Genomic DNA, 24,973 nt, shown 5'->3' on the forward strand with positions numbered 1-24,973 from the left:
CGGGGACTGGGCTGGGTTCCGGGAGAGCCGAGCGCCCGAGAGGCGGGGCCTCTGTGGGGGCGGGGCCTCTGTGAGGGCGGGGCCTCTGTAAGGGCGGGGGCTCTGTGAGGGCGGGGCCTCTGTGAGGGCGGGGCCTCCGCGGGGCGGGAGGTGGGGCCCCGACTAGTGTCTTTGTGAGGAGCACAGAAGGCGCTGAGTTTGACTGGCTCACCTAGCCCGCTTGTAGGATGAAGGGTAAGGTAGGACTAGGATGGGAAGTAGTATGGAAAATACCTTCCTGGTGCTCTACTTATTTCTCTTAAATAATTATTTCTAATTATTTTTCAAAACTGAGACCAGTTTTTAAAGATGAAGCAACTCAAGCTCTAACTAGTCAACTGCCTAGTTTAAGCCTTTACACCTAATACGCTGTAGGAGTCCTTGGTCCAAGCACCAGATGTTAGATCACTTGTTAGTTCTCTTTTGCTACCACTTCATAAAATTTCTCATTTTGCTCAACTTGACCAATACGCATATAAAGTACAATAAATGACTGGTTGAGCATGGCGGTGCAGGCCTTTAATCCCAGCTCTCTAGGCAGAGGCAGGTCGTTAGAGGCCACCCTTGTCTACACAGCGAATTCCAGGGCAGCGATAGCTACATACATAATGAGACTGTCTCAAAAAAATAAAAAAGCATACCAAAAACCAGGCTGGCCCTTGCATGATGCTCCTGACTCTGCCTCCCACGTGCTGTGATTATAGTCCTCCACCACCAGGCTGATTCTTTTATACATATCTTAAACATAAAAAAATGCCCACATAATAGCAAGTGAACTTCCTGAGTCATCAGGACACATCCGTTAGTTATGAATTCTCACTTTAAACAACATTGTAGCCTTGCTGAAACAAAGCCTCAAAAAATTTAAGATTTAGTTGGCTGGAGATGGTGGCTCATGCCTATAATCTCAGCAACTGGGAGGCTTAAGTAGGATTGCCATGAGTTCAAGACCAACCTGGGGTAAGGAAAATGTCTCCCTTACAAAACAAAAAACAAAAAAGTGGTTCCTTTGTATAGAGATATTAATAAAAGACAGACTTATAGAACCTAAGAGAAACCAGAATATCATCCATCACTTTTTATATGTCTGTTGTGTGTGTGTGTGTGTGTGTGTGTGTGTGTGTGTGTGTGTGTGTATGTGTGTGTACGGGTGCCCTCAGAGGCCAGAAATGTTGGATCCTCCGGAGCTGGTCATTATAGGTATTTCTGAAACACCCAATGTGGATTCTGGGAGCCAAACTTGCAAGAGTAGTATGCACTCTTAAAAGCTGAGCCATCTCTTCAGCCTCATCCATCACTCTTGAATCCTGTCTTCCAGTATTACCTTTCCAAACTGAGAATGCAGTTATGCGATAGAATTTAGCCAGCAGGCTTTGGTGGATCTGAATAGCTCATGGGAGATCTGTACACTTACTCTAAGAAGCAGAGTATCAAAATAGCTTACTAAATAATTTAAATGCATCAGGTAGGTATGGGTTTTATTTGACAATATATGGTTAGAGGGTTTCTATTGCTAGTATCTGTCCTACAGGGTTGGAGCACCCAAGCAGATCAAACAGATATACCTTTCTTCTTTAATATCCTGCCCCCAGCACAATTAAAAAACAAAACAAAAACCTAGTCTCAGCAGTTTTCTCTACACGTTAATGTCCAAGTCACCATTCAAAAATCACTCTTTTCTGGAAAGATGATTCTACATGGCTTCAGTCAGTTGTTAACATGGTAATGGATAGAGACTGAAAAGTCGGGGGTGGGGGGGAGGGTCATGTTTTTCCTGCTAGCACAGTATGCGTGGCTTTGTTTCCCAACTCTGGAAGTCACTTTGCTTTCTTTGAAAGAAAGCTATTTTGGCAGAAGACGATTTTAATTTCAAGTTAGTAATACTGGGTATGCCAACCTAAAAGACCATCGTTGGTTGGTTTTAGTTGATACAAGGTCTCACTACACAGCCCAGACTGGCCTTGAAATTGCAGTACTCTTGTCTCAGCCTCCCAAGAGCTGGGATTACATGAGTCACCACCATGTCCTGCTTAAAGGACATCCTTACTAAACTTGATCACTTTCACACAAGCATAAACTGTGCTGATGATCCTTTGCAGAGTAATTCTTGCTCAAATAAGGCATCTATGTGTTGGTGAAAAGGAAGTGATTTGGGGAAAAAAATCTCTACATGGAAAAATTGTGAACACCTTTAATTCCCAGCACTCAGGAGGCAGAGGCAGGTGGATCTCTGAGTTCAAGAGCAGCTTGGTTACACAGTGAGTTCTAGGCCAGCTGGGGCTACAGGGAGACCCTGTCTCAAAAAGACCAAAAAAATAAATAAATAAAAATAGAGGGGGGAAAAAGTGGAGAAAAAAAAAAAAAATGCCCAAAACTTGTGAATCTCTATCCAAACTCCTCAATGCACACATCAAAAGTATTAAGTTCATGTCTTCTTTCAGAACTGGCAACTAGATTCAATATGCTTATATAATCTCTAAATTTTCCTGCAATGTGCATAGGTTTTTAACAAACCCTAAGTGTTGTCTCAATTTCATTTAAGGCTATATTTGACTGCTTAAATAACCAGTGGCCATTTTGGTTTTGGTACCTAACTAGCTTTGGCCATAGTTAGCAATTAGCCACAACAGAAGTACTTCAGATGAACCTCTTACCTGAATTACTTGCATAATTTAGAGGACTTCAAGATTTCAAGTGGTCTAATTTAAAACTGTTCCAAGAAAAGTAGCATAATTAAAACATACAACTCAGGAGGAACTTTACCAGAAAACTAAAGGCTGAAAACAACAGGCTAATAGTTCTGCCTCCATAGTAATGGATGACATATAACAAAAATACACTAGCAGTATCTAGAAATATACAAAAGAGAACCCTACCACAGAACAAGATTTTCCAATCCCACGCAAGAATTCCTAGCCCCTGCCCCCCAATATTTATTAAAGTATGTATCTTTTGGCAATTGATATGCATTCTCACTGGCAAGGGCACAAGGGTATTAAAGCTCTACCTCTGACAAGATACAATTTTGGACCTTACAAACTATCAGAAACCTTAATGCCTAAAACCTTTGACAACAGCACCATTTCTAACCAGAAGTGTTGTACAAAGAGATTCATGTGAAGAAATGTTCATAAGAATTTATATTATGATTTATCCAGGAAACCATACTGGTCAGATTATATAGCTATGGTACAAAGTGGAAGTCTTGTGCTGTTGGTAAACATGTAGCAAATAACCAACGTGAAGTAGAAAAAAATGAGACCATCCAATATGTGACAGAACTTATCCATCTCACCAGCCACCTATCCCTGATCACTGGAGGACTCAAGTCACTTCTTTGGTTGTTACTGCTAATCTATCTCTGGAAATTCAAGCTCAGAGTTTAGGACTTTCAGTATTTCCTTCAGGATAGGAAAAATTCCATCATGATTATATCCTGTCTTATTTTTCCTTTTACTATTAGATTTTTAAAGTAAATAACCTATGCTAACTGCTAAGATAAACATATAATTTATAAAATCCTTGCAGACAGTTATTAACTCAGTTGGTTTTCAAGACCTAAGAATTTCAATGCATCCTTGACTGATGTGAAGAATAAGTTGGCTTTCCCAAGACTTCATCAACTCATGACTCCAAAAGTGAAACCTCAGTAAAACACTTTCCTTACTAGCAGTTGACCTATAGGTTTTCATCCACAAACTATTCTTAAGGTGCCTAATGCCTCTAATAAAGACCTAATCTGTTTAAATTTCACCTTTACTAAGCCAAAAATGCTAATCAAAGAAGAGTACAGGCCTAAACTCTTAAGTGTACTAAATGTTCAATAATACCAAACAGGCTTGAAAAGAACGGAAATTAGATAGGAGTTTGGGAAATGTTTTATTTAGAAAAAGATCAACATCACTGATTTAAAATGTTTGTTTTTTTTTTTTAAATGGCATGGTAACGACACAAAGTAGCTCTGGATACTAAAACTATTTACACACAGAATACAAAACAAATATACAATAACTGAAAAATAATGTTATCCATGGATTCATTTTATACTCCTACTGTTCATCTTCTGCTGCATTTTTCGTTGCCTTTTGTAAATCCTTTTCTTTCTTGCTTTCAAATCTACTTTTGGCTCTGGTTTTACCCACTGTATTTCTACTGGTTTTTCCTTAGCTGGTATAACAAACACATCTTCAGTGGGATCATGTGGGAGAATAGTCTTCGGCTCTTTCTTCCTCAGTTTCTGAACATCTTTCACTTGCTGTTTCTCTCTGTACTTTGCAGCCATGACAGACCTTATGACGCGTCGATGCTAGACACAATAAACATTAGATGGAGTTTGAGTAAGCATTTTATAAGGCGAAGACATTCCCTTACCAACTTCATGTCCATTCACCTAGTGTCATGCAAAGAATGTAACTGCAGGTTTATGTACAACAAAAGTTCAGACACATGGGTGACAGAACAGTATTCAAAGAATTATTTTGTCCAAAAGTCATGGTGTATGACACTAAAACAAAACCAAACAAGAACCACCAAACAGAAAACACACCAAAATACCACTGACCAACCAACCCAGCTTACCATGTTTGGGGACTGATAGTGAGGATTTTCATATAAAGTTGGTCCTCCAAAACTTCCCTGAAATATCTTTATGAGATTTAAGACAAAACGAGGCCCTATTTCTACAAGAGCGGCATCTTCTTCTATGATCTGCAATAAAAAGAGAGCATCTGTTTCAGTTTGGATATACTATTCCTAAAAGGTGTACTAGCTATAACTTCATTGAATGAACTATAAGAATTGATAAGCCAGCTGTTGTGGTACATGCCCTTAACCCTAGAACTTAGGAGGCAGAGGCAGACAGATTTCTGTAAGATTAAGGACAGAAAGAGCAAGTTCCAAGCTAGTGAGGGCTACACAGTGGGACCCTGTCTTTAAATAAATAAATAAATAAATAAACAAATAAAATAAAGCTAATGATCCTGTAAAAACTTATAATACTTTCTAAAATGTGTGCATACATGTGTATATGCTCTGTATTTATATGTGTACTAGTATGTGGGGCCAGAGGTCAGCCTTGAGTATTCTTCAGGAGCTGTCCACCATGTTTTACTGTTATTTTTGTTTTTACATTCACTTAGTTTGTGCACATATGGAAATGAGAGGACAATTTGAGGAGTTGGCTGTCTCTCCTACCATATGTGTCCCCAGGCTTCAACTCAGGTTTTGAGGCTTAATGGTGAGCTAATTACCAGGTGAGCCATCTCACCAACCACACTTTGTTTTTTCGAGGAAGGGTCCTCACTGGGACCTGGAGCTCCCAGATTAGGCTAGGGAGGCTGGACAGCAAGCCCCAGGGATCTGCTTGTCTTGTTTCTACTTCTCCAGGTCTGAGTTTATAAGTTATGTGCAAGTATGCCTGGCTTTTTTGATTACTGGGCTCAAACTCTAACCCATCATTTTTTTTTTTAATTGAGAAATATGAATTTGGTTCTTATCATCTCACAAATATGAACACTTGCTCTTAAATTACATCTACAGTCAGAGGTTAAGAGATGTTTACTCATACTGCAAGGAATCTGCTATAAAACATGAGCTGGGAAGGAGCCACATTTACATTGTACACTTTCTGAAATCTCATTCTTGATTTTCCTCTCCACTTTTCTGTTTTTCTGCAGATTTATAATGCCAAATTCCTGCTTAAAGATTTCTAGAATCGCCCCTAATCCTGAATGTGTCATGTTATGACTCACCCACAAGTTCTTTTTTCAACTAAATGTTTTTCTAAGTCTTAACAGCATGCTGCGCCCCGCCCCCCCCAACACACACACACACGCCACCTGATGCATTCTAATTTTTGGGAGAGAAAAATTTTACTATACCCTTTACAAGATTCACCATAAATTTAGAAGTCAATTACTTCAGAGATTTCCAGTCTATTTTCTTTTATAAAATGACAATAATAGATTGTTATAAATCTTATACTTCATATCATCTGAACTATAAAAGGGGTAGAGATCACTTAAGGCATAAGTCAGCAGATAGTCACCTCAAATATATGAAAGGAAAATGAAGCTATTTAAAACGAAAGGACTTACATCTGCACTTTCCATGTCTACAAATCCTACATATTTTCTACAAGAGCGGCATCTTCTTCTATGATCTGAAAGTTTCGAAACCATATCCTATTATCCAAAATGGTGAAAGTAAACACATGGTCCACAAACGGCTGACTCTTGGGATGATACCGTGGTGTACTAAAAATCTAGTAAAAAAAAAAAAGTCTGTTAGTTTTTATTCCAAGGCATAGTGTGTACTTTGATTATCTAAGTTAAAAAAGTCCAAAGGAAGACATTTGTCTATAATTCATTACTAAAAATACTAAGAAGTTATTTACCTGAATTAAGAGTTCTTTCAACAAAGCATAATGTGGCAATTCATCAAAAACCTATAAAAACATAACAAACATATTATTTGAAATTGGTAGAATACTATCTTTAAAACTTTATTTTATATTAACTGAACAGAATTGTACATGTAACTATAGCTACAAAAAATCAACCATCCGGAGAAAGAAAATCAGACCTCATATCCTGAACCAGAAACTTACAGGGTCAAAAGACAAAAGGGGGCGAGAACCTTTCAAACAATTGCCAGTCATCTTTAGTTCAGCCAGGGTATGAACTAGGAAAATCAATAAAAACAAAAATAGTTAGAATTTTGACACAATTATCCCCAAACATTTCCAAATTTTTCATGAAAAATGTTAAGTCAAACTTACTATTTTGAACTAAGAATTTGACAGATGGTCCATGAGGTGAATTTGAAAGCCTGAAATACACGAAGGAAACATTTCAACTAATTAGAATTTACAATGGGGTGTATGCTCTCCACCTATCAGCAGAAAAGAGAAAATGCTTATAATCCTTGTATTTTAAATTTTCTTCAGGGGATTCAAATATTGCAAAATCAAATGAGTTTACTTTCTTCTTCCCTTTTATATAAAAGAACAATCTTATTATATAAGACATACAAAAAACAAACCCATTTAAACAGGCTACACCAAATTTTATTAAAATATTCTCTTACCACATATAGAGATCCTGTTTTTTCTTAGCTTCAAAATAGATGCATTTATTGCAATTTTTCATTTCACAGACCTAAATCCAGCAAGGTACAAAAAATGCAGTAAGTAATAAAATGTGAACTAAATAATTCACCATAATTAATGATCAGATTTCTTCAAGATGATTTTAAGCAAGGCCACTATGAGCAACATTATATTTAGTCACAAAATGTGCTTTCTTCTCAAGCATTCTACTCAAGGTAAACCAGATGCTTTCTGTGTCTCTTTGGTAGAAGTATCCTTTTCTTTTTGACCTACACTATGTATATAGGTATTTTGTTTGTTTTTACCGACAGGATATCAAGCAGCCCAGACTGGCCTTGATCTCCTGATCCTCCTTGCTTTCACCTGCCAAGTGCTGGGATTACAGATCCAGCTGGCCTGCAATTTTTGAATAACTGGTTTCCTTGTTGTTTATTAAGGCCTCTTCTGACCATAATCCCATGTACAAACTATAAAGACTGAAAATAATGCCGTAAATAAGGCATGCAATATATGAATACCACAAAAAGTCTTCAGACTTGACCTACTTCAAGGTAAATTAAACATCAACACCTTAAAAGATTTCCAAAACTACTCCTAAGAAACATACAAAAACATTACAAGAATAAACTCCTGTGTTAATGGTAGTATCATAAACTCAAACTAATATAATACAAATTCTGAACTACTTGAGACTTCAAACTTGCCAACCTTAAAAAAACAAACAAACAAACAGGTGCAATACTTTTTCTTCTGCTTTTTTTGTTGCTTGTCGTTTTCAGTTTTACTGCTTTTAACACTTACTGGTCTCAGTGATCACAATAGGTCTGTGATACTTCTGGCCTTGACACCTGCCATCTCTCTACCTGTTTTCCTCCTTAAGTCTCCAGGACCATTAAGCTGACAAGCCTGTTGAGAAAGCCTTTCCAGTCCAGCTGCCATGGCAAATCCACACTCTGCTTTAGCTCTCTTACCCCCCCTTGACCTAGGTCTTGGCCCTGTCCTGTGCACACCCCTCATTAGGATGAGAGCTCCAGGGCAGCAGAGGCACTGTTCTGCTCAGCACTGTTTTCATAACTATGCCTATTAGAGCAGAGGTTTAAAAATCTATGCCAAATGAACAAATAAAAGGAGCCTTTCAGTAGCCAGACAAGTAGCTTAAAATGGTTTAGAAAAAGTTGCTTTGAAATGTAGGCTTTGTACCTTCAGTACAATTTTGAATTTATTACTAGTCTATTTTATTATTTTTAAATTACTATTACTAGTCAAGAGCAAAATCTGCATGTACTGCTTTTAATACTAGCAAAATATCCTTCACAATGTGGGTTTTCTATAAATATCTAACACTTTTTGAAATTTTGTTTTTTATATGGTGGGTGATGTTTATGAGCACCTACTATGAATTTCCCACAATACTATATATGATAGAATACCTGCCAGATTAGTGAGCTAACAAAATTTGTCTGACTTATTCACAAAACAATTTTTACAAGACACCAAATGACTTTAAAAAAAAAAAGAATTTTATTAGTTTTATTTTATGTGTATGAGTGTATTGCCTGCATGTATGTGAGTACACCCATGCTGTGCAATGCCACAGAGGTCAGAAGAAGGCTTTGGATTCCCCTGGAACTGGAGTTAAGGACAGTTCGTAGCCACCAGGTGGGTGCTGGGAATTGAACCCAGGTCCTCTGCAAGAGCAGTCAGTGCTCTTAACCCCTGAGCCATCTCTCCAACCCCCCAAATGACTTTTTTTTAAAGAGTAATCTTTAGTGTTGGTAAAATACTAGATTGTTGCCAGGTGTGGCAGTGCACACCTTTAATCCCAACACTCTAGAGGCAGCGGCAGGTGAATCTCAGTGAGTTGCAGGCCAACCAGAACTACTGGGAGAGACCCTGTCTCAAAAAAGACCAAAACAAAAATTGTTATTCATTTAAAACTTACCTCATTAATCACAAACAATTTATCTTTCCGATCCATTTTAGTGTCTATAAAAAGAAAAAATAACAAAGTAAATAAATAAAAGACCAAAACTATTTAAATGGATTATATATGCTATCTAGATAATAATTCTAAGTATTTTTTAAAATATTTATTATTTTTATGTGTATGCATGTATTGCCTGCATGTAGGTAAGTGCACCTGTGTCATGCAATGCCCGCAGAGGACAGAAGAGGCTGTCGGATCCCCTGGAACTGGAGATACGGACAGTTGTTAGCTGCCATGTGGATGCTCAGATTTGAACCTGGGTCTTCTGCAAGAACAAACAGTGTTCTTAACCACTGGGCCATCTCTCCAGCCCCAAATCTAAGTATCTTTACATTGAAGATTTTGTACTTAACTTTCAAAATGGTCACATCCGAAAACACTCAACCTCTTGATTCTTAAATGTAAAGAAAATAAGTAATGGGCTACAGAGGTAGATGGCTTAGAAGATGTAAGTATGAGAACCTGAGTTCAGGTCTCCAGGACTCGTGCAAAAAGCTAGGTATGGAGGTGTCCCAATAACCCCAGTGCCACAGAGTGGACACAGATCCCTGAAGCACACAGGCTTAAGGTTAATTGAGAGACCCTGTCTCAAAAAATTAAATGTGAAGAGTAATTGATCTGGACCTCAGACCTCCCTAAGCACACAAATGCACACCCACATGTCCACACAAGCAAGGATACGCACTACATACATACACATGACACACAAATGTAATTTTTCCTCAAAAATTACAAATTCTGGTTAAGCAGTATTTTTAAAACGTAAGGTACCATCCCTACGAGTCTGAGGTTTGGTTACACGAACCCTTGTAGGTAACAAAGTCTTAGGATATTCAAGTCCTTTATGTAAAATACATTATTTATTATATAACCTATGCACATTTGTACATACTTTATTTTTTTATACACACTTTAAATTGTTACTAGGTTACCTATAATATGTAATGCACATCATCACTATGTAAAGGTGTTACACTGCACTGCTATATTGTTTAGAGAATAATGACAGAAAAAGGCTGGCACATTTTCAGCACATGCAATTTTCTTTTTTTCAAAATATTTTTCTTTCCGGAGTTTTTTCTTTTTCCTTATTTTTGAGATGGGCTGGAACTCATTAGGTGATCCACACTGAACACAAACACACAGCAGTCCTCCTGCCTTAGCCTCCCAAGTACATGGATAACAATACAAGCATGAGCCACCATGGCCAGCATCCTAAGTATTTTCAATCTGCAGTTGGGTGAATCTGTAAGTATGAACCCATGGGTGCAGATGACTATATTCTTTTTTTTTTTTTTTTTTTTTTTTTTTTTGTCTTTTTGAAGCAGGGTCTCCCTGTAGCCCCAGCTGTCCCGGAACTCACTCAGTAGACCAGGCTGGCCTTGAACTCACAGAGATCTGCCTGCCTCTGCCTCCTGAGTGCTGGGATTAAAGGTGTGCGCCACTAAACCTGGCTGTGTATAAGTGTATTGCCTGCATGTATGAAAGTGCACATGTCATGCAATGCCCACAGAAGTCAGAAGAGGGTGTCCAATTCTCTAGGAGCTGGTAAGGACAATTGTTAGCCACTATGTGGGTTCTGGGGCTGGAGAGATGGCCCAGTGGTTAAGAGCATTGGCTGCTCTTGCAAAGGACCCAGGTTCAGTTCCCAGCACCCACATGGTGGCTAACGATCATCTATAACTTCAGTTCCAGAGAATCCAACACCCTCTTCTGACCTCTGCAGGCAATGCACCACTTACATGAAGACAATACACCTCATATACATAAAAAATGTTTTTTTAAAAAAAGAACATTGTAAAAAAAATTAACAGCTTAGTAGTCATAAACAAGCTGAGCCCAGTTTAAAACTCCTTCAAACCAACCCCATGAGCAGTCCTCAATTATAAGGACAAGCTATCTCACTCTTCTCTGACCTGTAAAACTGTTAGAAGAAGGCCCCTCTGGACTTTTAGAAAATGCTTCTATATTAAAATACCTGTTTAAAGACTGGAGAAATAACTCAAGGGTTAAAAGCACTTGCTGTTCTTGCTTCTGGGTTCAGTTTCTAGCACACACATGGTGGCTCACAATTGTATCTCCAGTTCCAAGGGATCCAAAGCCTCCTTCTAACCTATAGCCTCTGTGGGCTGACATGGGTGCACAGATGTATATGCAGGTAAAACATTCATAAATTTTTTTTAAATTTAAAAAGGTATGTTTAATAAAAGTAAAGGGGATGGAGATAGCTCAGCCATTAAGAACAGTGGCTGCTCTTGCAGAGGACCCAGGTTCAATTCTCAACACCCACATGGTAGGTAACAACCATCTGTAACCACAGTTCCAGGGGATCCAACACCCTCTTCTGACCTCCGCACGTACTGCACAACATGGGTACACTTACATACACACAGGCAATACACTCATATAGACAAAACAAAATTTTTTTAAAAAAAGAAATATGAATTATATAAATAATTTTTTAAATGCGGTACTCAAAAGAATGAACTTCTGAGGTATTGTGGTTCTTTGTATGTGTGCAGGGGGTGGGAGAGTGCACACATGTTTGTACATATACTTGTATGTGTATGCATATGGAAGCCAGAGGTCATCCTGATGTGTTTTTTTCTCAGGTGCTGTCCACTTCGTTTCTGAGATAGGGTCTCCTAACTGGCCAGCAAGCCTCAGGGATCTACCTGTCTCTACCTCCCCAGCTCTGGGGTCACAAGTGTGTACCACCATACCCGCCTTCTTTATGTAGGTTCTAGGGATCAAACTCAGGTCCTCTACCAACTGAGCTACCTTCCCAAGTCTGAGACTGGGGTTCTTTAAGAACACTGAACAAATGAGCAGTAAATATCTAAGTATATAAATGGGGCAAGTTTACAAATATAAAATTTAAAGTAAATGATACAAAAGTACCTGCTTTAGAATGAGGCATCAACGTTCTCAAGTCCTGCATTAAATGTCTTGTTCTGAAATTTATTCCTCTGGAAGAAAAGATCAGGATCCGCTCCTTATTTTTCCACTTGCCCTAAAGAAAAAGTTAAAAAAGATTTTAAAATCTGATACTGAATCTTTTTTCTTTTCTTTCCCTCTTTTTTTATTTTGGAGACAGGGTCTCACTATGTAGCCCTGGCTACCCTGAAACTATGTAGACCAGGCTAGCTAGCCCTGAACTCAAGAGATCCAAATGATCTGCCTCCCCAGTACTGGGATTAAAGGCTTGCTGCCATAATACCTGGCCACTAGTAGGTTTTTAATGACACTTTTAAAAATATTTTCAGAGCCAGGCATGGTGGTACATGGCTATATAGTCCAGTGACCAAGGAGGCTGAGGCAAGAGACTCACTTAAGGTCAGAAATTTAAGGCCAACCTGGGAACATCCTGAGATTGCCTAAAATAAAAAAATGAAAAAAGAAAAAAGAAAAAGAAAGAAAAACCCTTCCAATCACCCTTCATGACCCTAAGGATTCTTAGCATGCTATTTTTTAATTTCTATTCTCTACATTACAGACATCTATAGTCATTCCCACAGCTTCAACTACCTACAGAAAGGTAAGGAAGGCTCCGTGGCCTAAACTTAATTTTACAGGACCCTTCCTTTCCCTTTACCCCACTTCCTTCTTTCTGCTACCATCATTTCGGTTCCTCAGACTCTGAAAACCATTTGTCCTTATATCTTATATTAATATAAGCACCACTAAATGCGATCAAAATCTCTTCAGAACAATTTGTAAGTCTTATTCAGTGTCCTTACCTAAACACTTATAACCAATTATCAACTGCAAAGCTCATGAATGGCTAGCTCTCCCTGACATAAGTACATCCAAGTCTTCTAATACTAGCACCAATTTAATCTCTTAAAAAAGAAAGTGGGCAGGTTGGCACACACCTTCAATCCCAGCACTCAGGAGGTGGAGGCAGGTCAATCTGCCCCCATAGTGAGTTCCAAAACAGCTGAGGCTATAAGGACACCCTGTCTCAAAAAGCAAAAACAAGCAAAACAACAAAAAAAGCACTGTCCCAAGTGCTTTTACCTCATAATACCATCATGATTTACCTCCCAGAGCTTTCCAAAGTTCAAAATGGCATATATATACCTTATTGCTGAGTTTTTGTTTTTTTTTAAACCATCAATGGTTCTTTTTATTGAGGTATTTCAACCACTTAACTACATCTAAGCTTCTTAGGTATTTGATGATCTTTGTTTAATGAAGCTGATTAACATGATTCGAAAGTCTTTCTCTTCCAAACCAAAGCCTGTCGTTTTTGTAACATCTAAGCTTCTTAGGTATTTGATGATCTTTGTTTAATGAAGCTGATTAACATGATTCGAAAGTCTTTCTCTTCCAAACCAAAGCCTGTCGTTTTTGTATTATCAATCGGCATTTTTGAACCTTCAGGATGCTGACCCCACCATATTCCCATTTGTTGGTCTTAAAAATATACAAAGCTTCACAAATTTGCGTGTCATCCTTGTACAGAGACCATGCTAATCTTTCTCTATATAGTTCCAATTTTAGTATATGTGCTGCCGAAGCGAGCACTAACACGGAATTTTAAAATACATTTTCACTGTTACATCACTACTGCCCAACACCAGCCCTACATTTAAGTCAATCTGGCTCTTAGTTTTAGTTTCAGCGTCTCCCCACTTCCACACTTTTGATCAATTCTTTTTTCTTTCTGTTTCCTTGAACATCAAAATTGTACTGTCTTTGAAATTCAGCTCAAAGGCTAAGTACTTCATGTTTCCTTAGTTTACTAACATCCTAAGAGAAAAGTAAACTTTATCCCCTGCATTTCAATCAATGTATCATATCAGATTAAGATCCCACGTAACCCTAACCCTTTCCAGCTCCCTTAAAAAGGGAGAGCTCCTTTACATTTATTGATATTCCACAAGAAGTCCAGCTGTTGGGAGCTATTAATATAAACACAGCCATTATGTACATTGAGCTGTGGCAGGCTTAACCTTTCACCTTGACTCAAGAGTTTGTGCTTTACACACAAGCACTGAATTGTTCTGTCAAGTCAGGAGGACTGTGCTGATAATTTAGGGAAGATGGTTAATTGGTGGAATTCACAACAAGTATTTGACCATTGGTTGACCCTCAGATAAAGGTGGGAAAAGACAGCTGTTGAAGCTAACTGAGCTAAGTAAACTGTGGTTATCTGATGTTCTGCTGTATAAAAAGGCTGAGCTGAAATAACCCAGGGCTGCAGTCTCTACTGACAGTCCTCCCAAGTATCTTTACTCTGTCTCTTGTTTTTCTTTCAATCCTCACAGGTGCTGTTCATCTAAGGCCGGCTAGCACCGGCATCCAGCTTAAAATTTTGGCAAAGAAACTTTCAGCCTCTCTGATGAGAAAAGAGTATAAGATGTTAATTACATCAGGGGTAAAAGTTACACTCACTTTTCATTCCTCAGAGCTCTCTTTTTTTCCCCTGAGCTTACTATCTCACAACAAAGGGCCCCTTACTTACCACCTAAGTGCTAGAGTATAGAGTACTACCCTTAAGTACAGAGGGCAGACATTAATAAGTCCTTAAAGACAAGATCTTTTTCTCCATTAATGTATTTTGCTCAATGAGCTTTCAGTTGATTGAAAATTACTCCAACAAGAACCCGGTCGTTTCCTTCTGTGTAAAATACATCGATTTCTATGAATTCTTAATTTCCTTCTAAACTCCAATATTTCAGGAAGCGGTCAGGTTTATCATTTCTGAGATGCCAAGGCCAGAGAGGCTTACCTCGGTATAAGGGCATGGCACACTGTTGAACGCACATTAAACTCACGTCGTCTAGTCTCATTTCCATTATCCCCTGAGCTAAAGATTCAATCAAACAAGTCAAAATCACCGTCCCCTGCCAGTAATTTTTTAAAGGCTTGGCTTGGGTATCTTTGACTGACACTGGCCGGCTACACCAGGACGCGGAATCGGTAGAACGGATACACACAACAGCTAGGAAAAAAAGCAAGACAAGCACTTACCTTGGGGGCGGGAAGACGAATAACTGAATACAGACCACCAGACCTTAATACGCCGAGTCAATTCCCTATGAGCTGGGAAGGGGTCTGCAGACGGTCGCCTCCCGGAAGGAGGCCGCGTGTACTACAATGAGACGTACGCACTGCCCGGTGCGGCCACTCGGACCGCTCGGGTCTGTAGTGCAGAGGCCGACTCCCCCAAGCGCGGTAAGCCCCACGGATAACCCCGCAGACGCGTCTTTTACCTTGCAAACGGGACCTGGAATACGGTTTCTCTCTTCTTCCTCTACCTCTTCTGCCTCGGCGGCAGGCTTAGCTGGATGCCCGGCATCTCTCCGGCTTCTTTTTGGCTTCTTTCCCTGAACCGCCAGGCCCCCACGCCGCTTTCTCTTGGTCGCTGCCATCTTGCCTCGCCGCGTTAGCTCCAGACCGCACTTCCGGTCTTGCCGCGCTCTCTCTCTCTCTCTCTCTCTCTCTCTCTCTCTCTCTCTCTCTCTTCTCCTCCTTCCGCTCTCTATGGTACCGCAGACTGACCTTTGGGGGTAGTCGGCCAGCTCTCACCGCCTACTTCCGGTTTTGTAGTTCGGCACTGCAGGACTCTCTAGGCCTGCTCGGTCTCGGTGGTGGTGGTGGCGTAGCTGTCTGAAAAGCGGCGGGAGCCCTCGGCTTGTCTCGGTGGGTCGCCGACCTGTGGTTGTCGCGTTCTGGGGTTTGACCAGAAAGGGCGCCGGGAAGTCCCGACCGCAGCCCGGGCTCCCTGCACTAGCTGTGGGCGGACTGGTGAGCTGGGTGACCAGGGCCCCTATGGGAAGCCAGGTTGGTGGCCTGCGGAGGCGCGAAACAGGCTCGGAGGAGGGCAGCAGGTTGTATACCCCAGAGAAACCCGAGCCCTTTGCACCTGCGATGAGAATTGCGTGTTTTCATACGGAAGAAGAGGAAACAGGAGTTTTGAGAGAAGTCATTTTGCCCTAAGTTAGAGACAATTCCTTAGCGAAGAGTCTGGGGCTCGGCCTCGTCGGCCCAGTTCAGTTCCCACGCCCCTTCCACTGCGCTTCTGGTGGCGTGAGGTCTCGGGTCTGGCCACCCCTGGTGTGAGTCTGTTACCACCCCAGATAGGGGTCTGCTGTTCTGTTGCCACCCCTGATGGGGGGTGGGGGTTCTGTTCGCTCCTGCAGGTGTGTCGGGGTCCGCTGCAAAGAGGACCATCCCTCCGAGCTGCGAAGCGGCACGGTGCAATGCCTCTCCTAACCCAGCGCATTCCAGACCTGAACGAACAGTACAGCCTAGTGGCCAGCCTCGACAATGTGCGAAATCTCTCCACGGTCTTGAAAGCTATTCATTTCAAAGAACATGCCACGTGTTTTGCTACTAAGAATGGACTCAGGGTTACAGTGGAAAATGCAAAGTGTGTGCAAGCAAATGCTTTTATTCAGGTATGGAAGGGGTGGGGGATGGCACCTTTAAGCCGGTGACCAATAAGCCTTCCCCTAAGTTTAATGAATTTGGAAGAACCTGACAGGATTCAAGGTAAAGAACAAAATGTCATTGAATTTTTTCTCTTCTACTAACAAATTCTTTTTCCATCTTACACAGCTATTGGTTAATAGCGAATAAAGTTTTTTAAAGTTAAACTCTAAGCCAGTCTTCTCAGTGTTTAACTCTTAATTTTCGCAAATAATAGGCACTGTTAACTATTCCCATTTTAGATCTGTGGAAACTACAACACAATTTTAAGTAATTAGTTAATAGTCTTACAGCTGCTAAGTGACTGAGTTAGGATGAGAACTTCAGAATTTTTTTACTTTTACATTTACTGTTACTGAACATTTTTCCCTTTTACTGGCTGTATAGAATCTGTTCTTACAAAATAGTGTTTGTATGGTTCATATTGGATCACCACACCCACTTCATGTTTTTGAACACTTGTATGACCTCAGAAATGTAGAAACAAATAAAACATGACTTTTGTCTTCAAAAGAAATTGGAATGTGTTGCCACTAATGCGTGATTAAATTGTGGTATTTTTACTTGTTAGCCATACTGATGGGCATATAAAAGGAGGCAAGGGAACCTCTCATGGGTGGTAAGTGTAGATCCAGAAATGGAGATGAAGGACCCTTCTGGACGTTTAAAATGGAAGCTGTTAGTGGTAAACCTTTAACCTAAACCATGAGTAATAGTGTTCTAATGGATAATGGTTAAAAAACTAGCATGTCTTGCTTGAGAATGAGAAAGTATTCTTATGGAGTTAGCACACTATTGTTATTTTTAAAACATAAAATCTAGAATCTCATGTGTATTTTTATTGTTTAATATAATCCCACTTTCATGTTTACTTTCATAGGCTGAAGTGTTTCAAGAATTTATCGTTCAGGAAGAGACTATTAGTTTTCGAATTAACTTAACTATCCTTTTAGACTGTTTATCTATTTTTGGGTCAAGTCCTATGCCAGGTGAGATATTGTATCATTATAATGGCATTAATGTATTTCTTATGGTTAGAAAAATATAGGAAGGTTTTTAGAATGTAAGCCTTGTTTTTGAGACAGGGATTCATGTAGCCAGGCTGGCTTTAATTCATTTTGTAGCTGAGGATGACCTTGAATATCTCATCCTCCTGCCTTTACCTCCCAGTGCTGAGATTACAGGTGTGTGAAACACCTGTAGTTTTATTTGGTTCTGAGAACTGAACCCAGGGCTTCTTGCTTGCTGGACAAGTACTTTACCAACTGAGCTAGAACCCCAGGAAAGTAAACATGTTGTTAGAAAACTCATTACTTGAGGAGGAGAGGCTCCTGAGGTTTTTTTACACGTGGATTTGGGGAGCTGTTGGCATTTGATAACTGCCGAGGAAGAGAAAACCGCTTTTCTTTGGCAATGTGGCTGCTTATATGTTGTCTGTGCCCCACTGGATGGCCCCACACACATGCACATAGATCAACACTAATTGGATTTAGAGTTATTCATTATAATAATAAAAGAGAACATGAAATCCAAAGGAGACAGGTTGGAGAGGTCTCAGGGATTGGGGGGAGGTCACAGAGGATCGAAATACATGGTATACATCTATGAAATTTTCAAAGAATAAATAAGTATTAAATAAAAATTACTACTTTATTCCCTCTCATCCCCCAGTGATCACAATCTTGGATTATAAGTGTTCAAACTATCCAATGATTATGTGTTACGGTTTTTTAGATATTTGTGAAGATACTTAATTTACAAGGTGTATTACTTGTTGCTGTGACAAAATAACAGACAAAAGCAACTTAAGGGCTTATTTTAACTCACAGTTTAAGGGTGAAGTCCATCATGGCAGGGAAGGCAGAGGTAGGAGCATGAGGCAGCTAGTTACATGGCAGCCACATCAGGAAGCAAAGGGAGGTGTTGTTCAGATGGCTTTCCCCATCTTAAATTCAGCTCAGGACCCCAGCCCATAAAATGGAACCACCCATATTTAGGGTTACTCTTTCACACCCTCAACCTTAATCTAGAAACTACCTCACAGACATGCCTAAAGGTTTGTGTCCTAGGTAACTGACAGTATTCCATGTGGATTTCAAGAATTTAAAGTCAAAAAAGACTTTGAAACAGTAATAAATACATCTCTTTTATTACATTTAATACGTTGTAACTAGATCTCCTTATAGCCATAGCTGACCTGAAACTAGCTATGTAGACAAAGTTGGACTTAACCTCATAGAGATCCACCTGCCTCTCCCTCCCGTGTTGAGATTAAAGGTGTGTACCACCATGGACCTGGCTATAAATATATCTTTAACGTATATAAATGTTTTAATTACTTTTTTCTTCTAACTTGTCCAAAATTACACCTCTACTTCTGGGCAGAGAAAAATAGAAGTAAAACTTCCTGACTCCCAAGTTTACTGTGCTCAAAATATGTTTGCTAAAATAAAAAAAAAAAAACCTTATAAATTATGTCTATTTCCTCAACTAGTTCCTTCAACATATATTTTATTTGCTTATTATTGTTGTATTTTTAGGAATTATTTTTAATAATTCAATTGCCTTTTAAGACTCCCAGAAAAGTATAAGAAAAATTGCAACCTGAATACCCCCCGGAGTAAAGATGTGCTCCTACCATATTATGTATCCTAACTGGCCTAGAACTTGCAGTGATTTGCTTGCCTCGGCCTTTAAAGTAGGATTACAGGTGTGAGCCATGTGAGCAGGGGAGATGAGATGACTCAGTGAATAAAAGTACTTAGAGACCAAACCTGACAATCTGAGTTCAATTCCCAGATTGCCACAGTAGGAGAGACCCAACTCCCAAAAGTTGTTCTGTGACCTCCACATTTGTATTCCTTGACATTCGTGCATCCACATGCACATACTGTATGCACTATAATAATATTTTTTGATTGTGCATTTTCTAATCCAGTGCTCCCCAGCTGGTTTTTCATGAATGCACCTGCTTTCCCCTATTCCTCACTGACTCCAACTAGTAAGTGGGAGCTAGAGTGTCTTCTATTCTTTCTCAAAAGGGTATTGAAGTATTAAAATTATACCACTAAATACCACCTTCTCTTGCTCTCAGTTTGATTTAAAATTTGAGGAAATATATGCTAGAAGTTTGACAGAATTTGTGTGTGTGTGTGTGTGTGTGTGTGTGTGTGTGTAGCTTTGCGGCCTGGAACTTCACTTGTAGACCATGCTGGCCTGAAACTCAAGAGATCCTTCTGTCTCTGTCTCGAAAGTGCTGGGATTAAATGAGTGCACATCCACTCCCAGCCTAATTATTCTTGAGGAAGAATGTGATTTGGAGGAGAAACAAAACCCAGAACCATAAAGCTAACCATGGTACGATTTCTTTGCATTTCAGGGACTTTAACTGCACTTAGGATGTGCTACCAAGGTTATGGTCACCCTCTGATGCTGTTTCTGGAAGAAGGAGGAGTGGTGACAGTCTGTAAAATCAACACTCAGGAGCCTGAGGAGACTCTGGATTTTGATTTCTGTAGCACCAATGTGATAAATAAAATTATTCTGCAGTCAGAGGGGCTCCGTGAAGCATTTTCTGAATTGGACATGACAAGTGATGTCCTACAGATCACTGTGTCTCCTGACAAGCCCTATTTCAGGTACATGGGTGCCATTATCCTTAATGTGGTCTGGTAGTGGTTAATGTTTGAGTTCCGTAATTTTCATTATCAGCATTCCTGGAATTTTCAGAACTTTCAAAAGCCCTTGATCACATAATTTTATGGAACCAAGACAGGAAACTTAAGACGTGGTGAGTGTACTTCACCATTAGCATTTTGTAGTTAGGCAGTAGAACTGCCTAACTGGTTTGTGGATAAGGCTTAGTCTTGTACTCCACAAACTAGTTGTATTTTCGTTGCTGTATTAGTGTTTAGATGAGGTCACATCATGAAGAAAATTGGGATTAAATGTTTGGAAAATGTGTTTGTATTATATGGTATCTTTTTTCTTTTAAGTTAATTTAGAATACAAAAATAAGTAGGTAGTACTGATGGGTGATTTATTTACTTATATCTACTGTGCCCATACCATCTTAATACAACTAGGGGAGAAAAAAAAAAAAAACTTAAAGTGAAGAAAAAAATATGTGAAACAGCAGAGGAGAACAAAATTGCAAACCATTAAGAACCAAATAGGTCTCAAATACTTGGGAAACAGTACTTGAGTACTTGGAGGATTGGTCATGGTTAACTTCCTAGGAACAGACAGTTTTCAGCAAGAACAAGAATACATACAGTATCAACTGTCAAGCTGTTCTGATATTTTGTGCCATGGAAGTTTATGGATTTTTTTTACAGGATCAGAATCAGTCTTTTTTAGAAAGTTGTTACAATTTGTTCTCTTCTATATCCTCTGGAAACCTTTATTCTGGTGCTTGTCAGAGTGTTTAGCTGGGTATGGTGCTACTTGTCCATAGTCTCAGTATTCTGGAAATGTAGGCAAAAGAATCATGAGTTCAAGGCCAATCTGAGCTATAGAGAACTCCAGACCAGCTTGGGCCCATTTACGTAGAGACACCTAAGCAACCAAATAAAGTATATTGCAATCAGGTTTTGGGGTGTTTTTTGTTGTTTGGTGTGTGTGTGTGTGTGTCTGTCTGTGTCTGTGCACACATGCTCATGCCCTTGTGTGCACTTGGGGGGAGCCAGAAAAGGACATCAGATGTCTCCCTCTATTGCTGCCCACCTTATTGCTTTGAGGCAGGGTCTCTCACCCTGTTTGGTGAGCTCCTGGGATCTGCCTCTCCCAATGCCGGGGTCCATGGGTATGTGCAGGTACTGGGAGAGTTGAACTCCAGTCCTCATGCTTGCATAGCAAATGCTCTTGTCCATTGGTCCATCTCCTCAGCCCTGCTAACCAAATTTTTAGTATATGAATCCTAATGTTGCTTACTTTTGAACCTATAAATAAACGAGTTACTCATTTTCAACCATAGGTTATCTACTTTTGGAAGTGCAGGCAGCTCCCACCTTGACTACCCCAAAGATTCAGATTTGGTGGAAGCCTTTCACTGTAATGAGACCCAGATCAACAGGTTAGTTCTTAACATCAAGGTTGCCATTGTTGATAAAGATGAATTCAAGTAACAAATTTCCATTCAAAAACAAAATGGGTAATTTTGGGGCTGGAGAGCAGTTAAGAGCACTGACTGCTCTTGCAGAGGACCCGGGTTCGATTCCTAACACCCACATGGCAGCTACGAACCACCCTTAACTCCAGTTCCAGGGGAATCCGAAGCCCTCTTCTGACCTCTGCTGCATTGCATGACACAGGTGCACTCACATACGTGCAGCCAGTATATTCATACACATAAAATAAGAAATAATAAAAATTTTAAAAATAAGTAATTTTAATCTGTTTTTAAGAATGGCTCACATTTTTAAAAATAAATGGTTGGGTACTAGGTTTACTTGACTGTTGGGTTGTAATTGTGCTCAAATCTAGAGAAAATACTAGCAAATTTGTTAAGTGTTTAAATTGTATTCTTATATTTGCTACTTGATTCTTGGTATTTTTTGTCCTTTACTTTGAGTTATGTGCATTGCATTTAGTATATCCAAATAACAGCTTTTCATTTATTTTCCTACAGATACAAAATTTCTTTACTGAAACCCTCTACAAAGGCATTAGTCTTATCTTGTAAGGTATCTATTCGGACAGATAATCGAGGATTCCTCTCATTACAGTACATGATTAGAAATGAAGATGGACAAATATGTTTTGTGGAATATTACTGCTGCCCTAATGAAGAATCTTCTGAGTACTGAATAATTCACTGATTATTTATGTGTACATTTGCGATTGTGTTCCCACTCTGACTGCAGTGTTCTTCATGGTTTCCTATTGGACTCGACAGAAAAGAAGCATGGAGAAGGCGGCTCAGGGTCCCCAGACTAACAGTGACTGTATATTTCATAAAGTGTTTTCATGTAGTCATAAATTATCTGGCTTATTAGATGACGGTCCCTGTGACTATCTTTTGAACTCCTGGGGATCATTGTGAGTCAAGATGGATAAATTTTATGTTCTTTTCTACTTAGAACATTCTTAGAACCTATACAAAGTTGGATGGAGCCATACCAAAAATGTGCCTTTATATACATTGCCTAGTAGTGTGAATTCCAGAGTCTAGATCTTAAAACTGACTGGCTCTCACAGTCAAACCTGTGTCATCGCCAAACTCTGAAGAGTGTTCTTGTGTGTAGCATTAACTGCATTGAGGTAATTACTTTTGTATATGTCTTCTTCACAAATGTTCTAACATCAAGGCATCACCAAGCCAATTTGAACATTGTTTTCTGTGGTTTTTAAAAGTATACCTATCGCTAAGCAGCATGCAGAACCACCTCTGAACCATCTGATGCAGTGGTACTTAGTTCACAGCTCCTTTTGCCTACTGTAGTAGCTTCTTGACCAGAAACATTCAGTAGTTTTGTATTTTCTTGGATAGTTTCTACTGAAATATTTTTTGTGACACATAGATTCTTTTATACTTAATAAAACACTAAAATTCTCTGAAATGCTCTCTAGTAGAAAAAAATTCATGACTAAAGTCAAGTTTCTGACATTTTTACTGTATCACATGGTAACAGTTTAATGCAGAGTGGCACTAAAGGCTTTTTGGATGCAATAGTTCTTCATGAGAAAATACTGTCATTCCATTGCAAGATTCATTTAGCATTCTTGACATTTATCTGTTAATTCCAATCATTATGACTCCTGCTCCCAAATAAAGTGTCCCAGACTGATGGTTGAAACCCATTCAGTGTTACCCAGCACAATTTGAGAGTGTCTTTGGAATACCCTATCTTAAAATGGTAGACACCACTGGCTTGGAGAGAATTGCAGCAGGTTGAGTGGGGCCAAGCTCCCCCAGAACTGCTGCGTGCTATATGACAGTTCTGTGATGTAGGCCAGGGTTAGTAAGTGATGATTCCGCATCCCAGGCAGTCTCAGGGTGTCTAGCTGATACTGGGAAGGTAGAATTTTGTAAACTGTAATATATGTTTGAGAAGGAAATGAATGAATCTACTAAATATCAAAATATGTCGTTTCCATAAACACTTAAGAACAAACAATTCAAAAACATGAAGGTGATCACTTGACAGTTCACGAACTACAATTTTTCCTGTGTATTTAAAATAGGGCAGAACTTATCTAGCAGCTGGTTTTTACTAACCCCTTTACCCTCAACTCCCAACATACAGAATTCATTTTAAATTGGATACATAGAATTTCGGATTTTGTTCATTATTGTAGTGTGTACATATAACAGTATCTAAGCTATAATAGGTATGCATTAAATATCTGTTAGATGGAAGAATATCCACTTACAGATTTTTAGTACCTTACTAGTAATTATGACCATTTAGCTCCAAATTATAAATTGAATATATTAGATTTAATAAAGAATGGGTATCTTGGTACATTTACAAACCATCTTTTTAGGACTTTTTTTTCTTTTTAGATTTATTTTTAATTATTTGTATGGATATGTGTCTATGTGGGGGTATGTATGTGCACGTGAGTGCTGGTCCCTGTGGAGGCAAGAGGTGTGGGATCTCCCTAGGGCTGGAGTTAAAGGTGATGGTAACCCACCTGTTGGGAGTGCTGCGCACCAAACTTGGATTAACCACCGAGCCACCTCTCCAGACCCAGGTGCATTTGTTTTTATTATTGATAATTAAAGAAACGAATAGATTCTTGACAAATCACTCAAACATCAAGGTGCTGACATAATAAAGAATTTTTATTTTCTAGGTCTTTGACCTAGAGTTTTTTGTTTTTGTTTTTGCTAGTTTAGCTTTGTTTTTAGCTCCAATGAAAGACCTCTGGGGGGGTGCTTCCTCCTGCATAGTGGGCAATGCTTGGGTACCATTTACAGACTTATTTCATATAACAGTAGATGGAAGAATACAGTCTTCATTTCTCAAAGTTTTAGTTTTTTAAAGTTTATCCCATTGTCTTTTCAGTAAAATTTTGCTTTTTTCTTTAACTTTTTTATTTCCCTTTTGCTGCTTCCACATAGAATTCATTTAATAATAACTCAAAATGATAAAAAGATTAAGTCATTTGTTAAATTATTCTTTTCTGACAAAAAGTCTTGTAACACATTTTTATAAGTCACAGAATTTCTGATGTCAAGTATTCCTAGTAGAATTTTGTTATGGTTGTTTGAAAGGATACTGTTAACACATACTCAACAGTTTGGAGTGGGGATCTTCAAAACAATGCAGAGGGCTGAGGCGATGGCTCTCTGGGTAAAAGCACTAGCTGTGCAAGTCTGGTGACTTGAGTTCCATCCCGGAACCCTTGGAGAAGGCTGGATGCAGTGGCAGTAGGTGGGAGGTAGAGACAGG

The 24,973-nt window shown here is 39.3% G+C and overlaps 2 protein-coding genes and 1 non-coding gene across 5 annotated transcripts; 1 reads left to right on the plus strand and 2 right to left on the minus strand.

Annotated features, from left to right (window-relative positions):
• Window positions 1-3,959: 3,959 nt before the first annotated feature.
• Brix1 (biogenesis of ribosomes BRX1) lies at window positions 3,960-15,608 on the minus strand. Its single transcript, XM_008835373.3, has 10 exons — window positions 15,356-15,608; window positions 12,036-12,147; window positions 9,090-9,133; window positions 7,126-7,196; window positions 6,818-6,867; window positions 6,647-6,720; window positions 6,434-6,484; window positions 6,200-6,301; window positions 4,618-4,746; window positions 3,960-4,345 (listed from the first exon to the last, which is right to left on the minus strand). Exons 1-10 carry the CDS (start codon window positions 15,512-15,514, stop codon window positions 4,076-4,078), a joined length of 1,062 nt encoding a protein of 353 aa, XP_008833595.1. The 5' UTR covers window positions 15,515-15,608; the 3' UTR covers window positions 3,960-4,075.
• Window positions 13,557-13,664, minus strand: LOC115070808. Its single transcript, XR_003849939.1, has one exon. It is a non-coding gene; the product is annotated as a U6 spliceosomal RNA (small nuclear RNA).
• A 29-nt stretch (window positions 15,609-15,637) lies between the features above and the next one.
• On the plus strand, window positions 15,638-24,030 carry Rad1 (RAD1 checkpoint DNA exonuclease). Of its 3 annotated transcripts, none has more exons than XM_008835366.3 (6): window positions 15,638-15,785; window positions 16,286-16,543; window positions 17,455-17,563; window positions 19,954-20,212; window positions 21,550-21,648; window positions 22,204-24,028. In XM_008835366.3, the coding sequence occupies exons 2-6, from the start codon at window positions 16,346-16,348 to the stop codon at window positions 22,379-22,381; spliced, it is 843 nt and encodes a 280-aa protein (XP_008833588.1). In that variant the 5' UTR covers window positions 15,638-15,785; window positions 16,286-16,345; the 3' UTR covers window positions 22,382-24,028. The 3 variants fall into 3 exon arrangements, with proteins under 3 accessions (XP_008833588.1, XP_017654245.1, XP_017654239.1); XM_017798756.2 differs by having other exon boundaries at window positions 15,756-15,890; window positions 22,204-24,030; XM_017798750.2 differs by lacking the exon at window positions 15,638-15,785 and adding an exon at window positions 15,818-15,926 and having other exon boundaries at window positions 22,204-24,030.
• Window positions 24,031-24,973: the final 943 nt, after the last annotated feature.

This window comes from Nannospalax galili, unplaced genomic scaffold (assembly GCF_000622305.1).
Source record: "Nannospalax galili isolate Female #2095 unplaced genomic scaffold, S.galili_v1.0 scaffold150, whole genome shotgun sequence".
Taxonomy (NCBI): domain Eukaryota; kingdom Metazoa; phylum Chordata; class Mammalia; order Rodentia; family Spalacidae; genus Nannospalax; species Nannospalax galili.